The 7,968-nt window shown below is 34.9% G+C and overlaps 1 protein-coding gene and 1 long non-coding RNA gene across 3 annotated transcripts; one reads left to right on the forward strand and one right to left on the reverse strand.

Annotated features, from left to right (window-relative positions):
* Positions 1–1,157: 1,157 nt before the first annotated feature.
* On the reverse strand, positions 1,158–6,829 carry zmp:0000000881 (receptor-interacting serine/threonine-protein kinase 1). 2 transcript variants are annotated; one of them, XM_044117325.1, is made up of 5 exons: positions 6,739–6,829; positions 4,740–4,886; positions 4,350–4,488; positions 3,962–4,069; positions 1,158–3,177 (listed from the first exon to the last, which is right to left on the reverse strand). In XM_044117325.1, exons 2-5 carry the CDS (start codon positions 4,883–4,885, stop codon positions 2,350–2,352), a joined length of 1,221 nt encoding a protein of 406 aa, XP_043973260.1. In that variant the 5' UTR covers position 4,886; positions 6,739–6,829; the 3' UTR covers positions 1,158–2,349. The 2 variants fall into 2 exon arrangements, with proteins under 2 accessions (XP_043973260.1, XP_043973259.1); XM_044117324.1 differs by having other exon boundaries at positions 4,740–4,904; positions 6,739–6,816.
* Positions 3,977–5,536, forward strand: LOC122831257. The gene is made up of 3 exons (XR_006370662.1): positions 3,977–4,085; positions 4,766–4,912; positions 5,141–5,536. It is a non-coding gene; the product is annotated as an uncharacterized LOC122831257 (long non-coding RNA).
* Positions 6,830–7,968: the final 1,139 nt, after the last annotated feature.

Genomic DNA, 7,968 nt, shown 5'->3' on the forward strand with positions numbered 1-7,968 from the left:
CACTCCCTTGTTACCCATCAGGCCTATCGTGCAGCCGATCAGGCCCTGGTTACACAGCTGAGTGAACGACCGGCGCGACCTTATTGAACGCAGCGTTTGAAGATGATGCAACATGATGGCCGGTTGCGCTTTTTGAAGAAGGAAATCCAAGGCTTCTCTTAGTCCACAACTGAACATGCAGCAGAAAAAGTAAAAATAAAAAAGAAATGAGGAGCAAGACAGTGGTTTTACCCTGCCTACCCTGACTGTGACAAAAATTAGAGATGATAATGATATTCTGCCAGCTATAACGATTAATAACAAAGAAAAAATGGAAGTCTAAAAAGAATATTTAGACTTTTAAGTTTTTCTCATTTTGTGTCATTATCGTCTACTCTAAAACTTTGATGCATTTCATTTAGATTCCATGTGACTGAGGAGGGATAAACTGTGAAATCAAAGGAAAAGAAACCTGTCTTCCTTTTTATTTTGCAAAGAACAATTCTTAAGGTGTGGCATCTATTTATATTTAATGTTCTGAGTCAACACCTTGTCAAACCGCCTTTCACTGCAGTTACAGCTGCAGTGAAAATCTTTAGAGGTGTGACTGCAGAGGCATACCTCTACAGACTGAAACTTCTCTCCATTGTTTTTTAGGCAAAATAAACTCAGTCAAACTGGACTGAGAGCATCTTTAAAAATCTGTGAGGATTAATTTTTTTACATTTTGCCACATAATAAGACTTCTTAAATGTGTTTGAAATGCATGGCTTGTGGAAAAGTCAATCCATGTGAATAACCCTAAAGTTTATTCTAACCTTAAAGTTTGGGTTTGTAAAGAGACAAAATGTGGAAAAGGTGTGAATAATTTTGCAAGGCATTGAAAACTGTTTATCCGACTGCAGTTTATGATATGATCCAGTAGAGGGCATACTATGACCAAATAAAAAAAATAAATAAATAAATAAATATTAAAAAAAAACATCACAAAAATTATCTGGTGAAAATTTTTGCTATTTTAAAAGAAATTCCCCATGACAGTTATTGTAAAGCCATAAACTTATTTTTGGGTAGTAAATCTCTATATGCCAAGAAAGAGTTATTTTTTTCCCAAAATTCAAACCACACACACAAACCAGGTTTAACAAGTTTCACAAGGTTCACAACTTAAGTGCAAGTCAAAGCGAAACTGCATTTATTCATAAAAGGTGAATCATCTACAAATAAAATGAATAAAAAAATGCCAAGTAAGAAAAATGGAAAAAACTAACATGTAGAACAAGTTTTAAATGAGAGACGATAAATAAAACACAAAAGAGACAAAGGTCACACATGTAGATGTACTACAGGTAAAATGAAAAAACCCACAACCATAGAAAATAAAAATAAAACTTACAGATTCTTACTGACACACTCAGAAAAAAAATTCAGTGTGTCATATTTTGGTTGATTTTTTTTCTTTCCTGTGGAGGCTTACGCAGACTGAATGGCCGAACTATGCAGGTGCGTTTCATCCTCTTCAACAATTTCCTCGTTTTATGTCAATAAACCATCATTGCATCATAAAAAAGCTGCAGATATTGTAAACATTTTCCCCTCACATGTTACATTCTTGTTTCTGAGAAATATTTAACCGAAAAGCTTCACTTGCATGTTTTCTTAAAAGTTCTTTTTTTTTTTTTAAGTCAATCGTCCTTAAAGATACAGATTGTCCTAAAGATATTTAGGTCTGCAACTAATGATTATTTTAGTAATCAATTATTCTATTGATAATTTTAATGATTAATCTGCTAAAGAAATGTACGCATTCTGCAGATTTTCCATTTAACTGTTTAAGTTTGTTTTAAATAAGATTGGAAATGCATTAGAAAATACAAATAAGCAACTCAGTTTCTTTATAAATAAGAACATAATTTGTTGCCTAAGATTCAGATAGCATTTATAGTGAATATTCAATCATTTCTAGCAAAGGATGCAAACGCAGCTAAAAAGATATTTCTGGCATTAATGTGAAAATCTGAGGTCTTTCTGCTCGACTTCAGATCAAAACAGTGCAGAACTGATCTAAAGACTTTCTTTTGATTAACTGATTAATAATCAAAAGCTACAATTAAACATTGTAGCAAACAATGCTTAATGGAAATTTTTTTATGTTTTTATTTTTTGTTTTTTACTACATTTTAGCCAGGTGAAGCTAAAACTGCCTCTTATAAAGTTCTGGGTTGAGCATATTTACAGACAAATAATGTTTTTTTTATCTTAAATACAAATGATTAGTAAATGTTCCAAACAACTGGAAGGGATGACCTTTAAATCAACTGTAATGATTATCTCAATAATCGATTCATAAGAGTTTCAACCCTAAATAACTTATGTGCTGCTAATCATAATATCATCATATTTTATAATCTTTCCATCCTGAGTCACGACAGTCTGCTCCCACGTTTCAATTTTCCCATTTCTCCTTTCAACGCGCTGGACCTTCACCTTCCCTGTTTGTGGTAAGTTTTTGGGAATGTCCCTTGGGGCTTTGTAGTTTAACTTCAGCTTCCTGAACTCGGCTGTGACGTCCGCCCTGCCTGCAGCCGCTTGTCTGTTTCTGTTCTCTACCAGCTGTCTGACGGGAGACTTATGCAGTCCAATTTGGGCAGGCAGAGGTTTGATTTCTGGTCTGGGTGTCCGCTCCCATTTCAATATATCTGCGTCTTTAGTATCTCTTTTTCCTGGTAACTGATTTCCCCTCATTCTCATTGGTGATGCAGATCTGGGTCTGGGTCTGGCGGCGGGATCATGTGACGTTGGCTTTAGGAGGTCTTTTTTAGGCGGCGTACTGCTTTCTATCAGTGTTCTTCCAGTTACTCGAATTTCGTCTATGATGCCAACCATGGCGGCCCTCAGTTCGGGTTCCGGTTCCACCATCTTGCACACGATGTCACAGTAGGGCTGACCTTGCATCAACTCCTTGATTTTAGCAGGACAGACGGCGGGCGTGTGGAGCCGGACCCGGGCGTAGAGCTCAGCGATGATCTTCCCCATGGCCCAGACATCTGAACGCTGACTTCGCTGCCTTCGCCACCGTAAAACCTCCGGAGCTGAGTATGCCTCGTTCCCCATGTCTATAGCCGAATTTAAGCCATGTCTGAAAAACTTCGCCAGTCCCAGGTCGATGATGACTGCTCTGTTTGTGTTGTGTTCCACCTGACAGGAAACAGTTAAGGAAGTCATAGATTAAATCAGTTCAATTAAAAATGCCTTCATGAGATGAAAAATACAGTTTATGACTTTGCAATAAATTTTGGTGAAAAAGCTACAAGTGCATTCAAAAAATGTCATAATCTTAAAAATAAACTACCTTGAGAGTATTTAAGTAATCACCTGAAATAGTGTTAAAGTTTATTTTGAAGCTCTAAATGTGCAATTGGATAAGTTGTAAAACAAAGGTGGGCATTTGTCACAATGTTTATCATTTATCTTTCTTGTTATAGAAATTTTTATTTATGGTTTGCTGTGTTTGTTAGAATAAAGTATGGTGTTTTTTTTTTTGTTTTTTTTGTTTTTAGTAAAACAAGATAGCATTTATTATAACACGTATCAGAGAAACAGTGCTGGTCAGAACTGCTGCAGAAACTTTGACTAAAGTTTTTAATTTTGCATATCCTCTTTGAATAACAGTCCAGTGGCTCCTTCCCTCTCTTTTTATCTGACTCACTTTAAGGAGAGTCATCTGATGCAATATCAAATTTTCAGAATGCACATTTATAAAACTGTTAAATCACTTCATCCTGTTGAACGATGCTAAAACTTGGGATTTTTTTAAGAACAAGATTGTAGTTATTGTCTTCAACAAAACTTGAAGTAGATAAAAAAAAACAACAGTATTGTGGCTTTTAAATCTTTCTTACCATTTACAGTAATCACAAAACGTATTTACTCTGTGCTCATGTTTCGCTAACTTTTGGTGCTGATCTTATTGTCAACTCACCATGATGTTTTCAGGTTTGAGATCTTGATGGACGATGTCATTTAGGTGGAGGTGCATCAACCCTTCACACATACCACTAACGATAGTGGCTCTAATTGATGGAGTCAACTGAAAAAGGAGGAAGGTGAAGTTCAAACCAATGTTACCTTTAGGCCAAAATGTAGCTGCGTGTTGGAAGAATGAAATGTGAATTTGCCAGGACATGCAAACTGGTAGTGAAGCAACACACATTAACTCTAAAATAACCAGACACAGCTTTCATCTTTCAAAAGTGAAGCAATTAGAAAAACACAGTTTTAAAAACACAAACTGTTAGACCAGGAATTTAAAATAAAAGCAGAAGCTAAGGTTATTTTCTGTTTTTGTTTTGTTTTAAAAGTATCTTTACCTGTATTCTGGATTTTGTTGCCTGGAAGATAGTTGTCTCCAAATCCTCTCCAAATATAAACTCCAGTGGAATAATCCATTTACCATCAGAGAGCGTTATGTTGCCCAGAAGCTTCACTATGTTGGGATGTTCTGCTTTGCTGCACAACAAATGGAGAAGAGAAGAAGAAACAGAAGATTGAAAATCAAAGAAAATCATAACATTCTCTGACAAAAGGGCAGGAAATCATCTGGCTTATAAAGTTTTGCACAGTAGGGAAGCTAAAGGGAAAAACAATTGTCAAATCTATTTATTATGACAATGAGTAAATAGTAAATGATGCATGAATCGACCCCTGCGGAAAAAAAGGAGGCTGAATGTGATTTTTATAACTCAGAATCTTGTCCTTACTTGTAAACTTCACATTCTCTCTCCAGATCTTTCCGATCGATGAGATGTTGGGGGACTTTCTTCACTGCAGCCCAGGTATCGTTGTATTTTTGCCGGTAGACTTTCCCAAAGCAGCCTTGAGCGAGCGTTGCTGTGGACCAGGCCATGCTGGAGGAACAGGCAAGACTGGAGAGGTAAGACAGAGCAGCACCATTAAAAGCTCAATAAATACTCTAATTAGAATGACTATGTGGTGAAAGCTGAACCGGCTCATTTGATTCGATGTTCTGATGCTACGGTATCTTCTACTGGGATGTAATTTTCTGTGTAAACTGAAACACATGCTGTGAAAGTGGAAAAGCTGCATTCATGTAGTGGTGGCAATGCCTTCAGGAATTTTCAAGATATTTTTATAAAAACAGAATCAAGCGGACATTTGATTCGGACATTTGACTCTGGAGCTGCCACAACATTCAGCTGCATGAAGGATGATGGAGACCAGAAACAGAGTCTGTGTGACTCTAATCTAATAGCATCAATGGTCTTAATCCAACATATTGATTAGATCTGATTTAATCACAGAAGCCATCCAGACCCTCATGGAAGAGCTTCACATATGTTGGCTTAGTAGTTGTTATAATTTTTACTATTAGATATTCCTAACCAAATGTTACCTTAGGTCAAATAAATATCTACATTCCAGATAACTTTTTCTGTAGCCTTTTATTGATTTAAAATGTTTCTATTTATTTAACTTTATTGTCTAGATGCATTTACTGTAATGTCAGCTGTTTGAGAAAGTTATTTATTTCATTCATTTCTGCATTTTTCTGCTCTAAACTTTAAGTTCAAACACAAAGTTTACAACTTAGGTTGTAAACTTAAAGTTATAAACTTAAAGTTATAAACTTCAGTTATAAACTTAAGTTTACAACTTAGAGTTATAAACTTAAAGTTGTAAACTTAAGTTGTAAAACTTTAAGTTTACAACTTACATTTTAAGTAAAATTTTTTACGTAGATTTTAGATTCTATAAAGAAACATTCTTGAAGTTTATCTAATTTCTCTTATGTGTCATTGCACATTTCAGCACATTTAATTTCTTTTTAATGCATATTATTTAAAAACTTAATTCCTTTTTGTTGGTTTTGTCAGTTTTTGTATTCCACTTTTTTATTTCATTAGCTCTTTATTTTTCCCTTTTTCCACGTTCTATGAATAAAATAATAAATACTGATGGACTTAATTAATTTTGTCCAATATTTGCAAGCCTTCAATCACAATGATATTTTCTAAATAAAAATGAATAAACTATTATTTAATTCAGTTAATAATTAATTGATTATATACATTGATTATCTATGCTGACAGAGCAGATTATTCCCAGCAACTGGATCACGTTTCTTAAAAAGGGAGTGTCATTTATGAAGTACAGGTCCAGAGATTCTGTGGAACTGCACAGAAGGAAGTAAAGTCCAACACATAAACATCTTCCTCAGCTACTTTTGTTTAAATAATCAATATTTCAAAATTAGGTGAATATGAAACCAAAGAACTGGATGAAAATGTAAAACCTTAAGAATAATGTTCACAAGCATAAAGTAACCAAAGAAATTTAAAAAATTAAATTGTTGACAAGCTTTTCATCTGGGAAACAGAAACCGGATCTTTGAATGTTGTAAATAAGATCTAAATATACACAAAACTTCAGTCTTCTGTGGCAAATTTCACACAGTCAGTTGTGCATTAAAAATAAAAAAGCAAACTGGTAAACACAGAAATAAAAATTTGTCGCTGGACAGGCTGATACAGGAAAAGTTGATCTGTGTTTTATAGTATGAAAGTGAAAAGACACAATTTCTAATAGAGTTTGTTTATACATTTATATTCATTTATATTGAGGAGTTTTACAACAACAGAAATATCTAAAACATTTAATCACGTTTTGTACTGAACTGTAAACTGAACCCTCTGTTCTCTCAACATTTGTCCTAAAATGCAGGTATTGATCTTCTCCTACCTTTTTGCTCTTGAAGGGAAGAAGGTCCGTCAGGTCTGAACATGATTTTGCGTAGCTGTCTCTCTTTATCCCTGGCAAACCACACCTTCTTTCTTGATCCACTTCCTGAAACGGAAATACCTGCTGGTTGCAACCGGATTTTCAGAGGCTCTGACTGTAAATAAGCAAAACCAATGATAAGCAGGTGCGTCATGGACAGGGTGAGTAAAGTAAAGGAGCGAGTTTCCCTGAGATGATTCATGGAAAATACACCTTGAGACAAACAGCGTATATAATGACAGTTCTCTAAAAACAGTTCTCAATAAATGGAGGTCTTATTTTTGCCTTTTCACCCCTTTTGATAGGTATTTTCTAAACCTACATAAAGAGACAACCACAGACAACGTTTATGAGTTTTCAACCAAGCTTCTGCAGAAGGAGAAGACACAGCAAACCACTTCTCCAAGGTGTTTACCGTGCGTTCTGACTCCCTGTAGCAGAGTCTGTCTTTTTATTAAGCAGGAGGAAAGAAAGGAGTCGGGAGTGAAATATGGGAGAGTAATAAATAAAAGAAGGGGGCTATTCTGAAACAAGGAAGAACTTCATTCTACACACTCACAGTTTAACGAGTATACCAAGATAAGAAGCAGCTGCAGCTTCAAGGTTTAGGGAAAAAGCAAGTTTTGTCTTTCACACGGTTTAACAAATTCTTCCTGTCTGGGGTGTGAATACTAAACCTTTAGATGAAAAGCAAACTGGTAACTACTTATGTAAGAATGATAAAACATAATTATTCTAACATTCCTCCCTGTTTATAATTCTTACATAATAGCTTTGTAAAATCTAAGAAAAAGAGAAATAGAATATATATATATAAATGAATATAATGTATAAAAGAAAAAAAAAGAAAAAAAAACAACAAAAAAAACAAAAAACAAATGCTTTTTCATCACAAACAATTTGCTTTCACGTGTTCCGTGTAGGAGCAATTAAGCAAATGATTTAGTCTGTTTATTAATTACAGAACATCGTCATATGTTCCTGCTTTCAGTTTATCTACAGTCTTCTGGAGCAATATGTAGTCCTCATCTGTGTCAGTGGTTACCCTGACTGTCTGATAGCTGATCAGAGCAGTGTTAAATGTCTTTAGCATCATGCTACGAAGGCATGGAATGATGCAAGTTGTAAAAAGACAGAATAGGATCAGTACAGTCAAGATTGATGTTCCAATCTTTAACAAAATCTGCCACC

Source organism: Gambusia affinis, linkage group LG05 (assembly GCF_019740435.1).
Source record: "Gambusia affinis linkage group LG05, SWU_Gaff_1.0, whole genome shotgun sequence".
In the NCBI taxonomy this organism is placed as follows: domain Eukaryota; kingdom Metazoa; phylum Chordata; class Actinopteri; order Cyprinodontiformes; family Poeciliidae; genus Gambusia; species Gambusia affinis.

Bases quoted from the DNA above. Each gene is read 5' to 3' on its own strand.
- zmp:0000000881 (XM_044117325.1), bottom strand. From the start codon at position 4,885: ATGGCCTGGTCCACAGCAACGCTCGCTCAAGGCTGCTTTGGGAAAGTC. The intron at 4,489-4,739 runs GTAAGGACAAGA...TTTGTTGTGCAG, and splicing joins AGAGAATGTGAAGTTTACAA to CAAAGCAGAACATCCCAACA. The intron at 4,070-4,349 runs GTAAAGATACTT...CTCCTTTTTCAG, and splicing joins CAACAAAATCCAGAATACAG to TTGACTCCATCAATTAGAGC.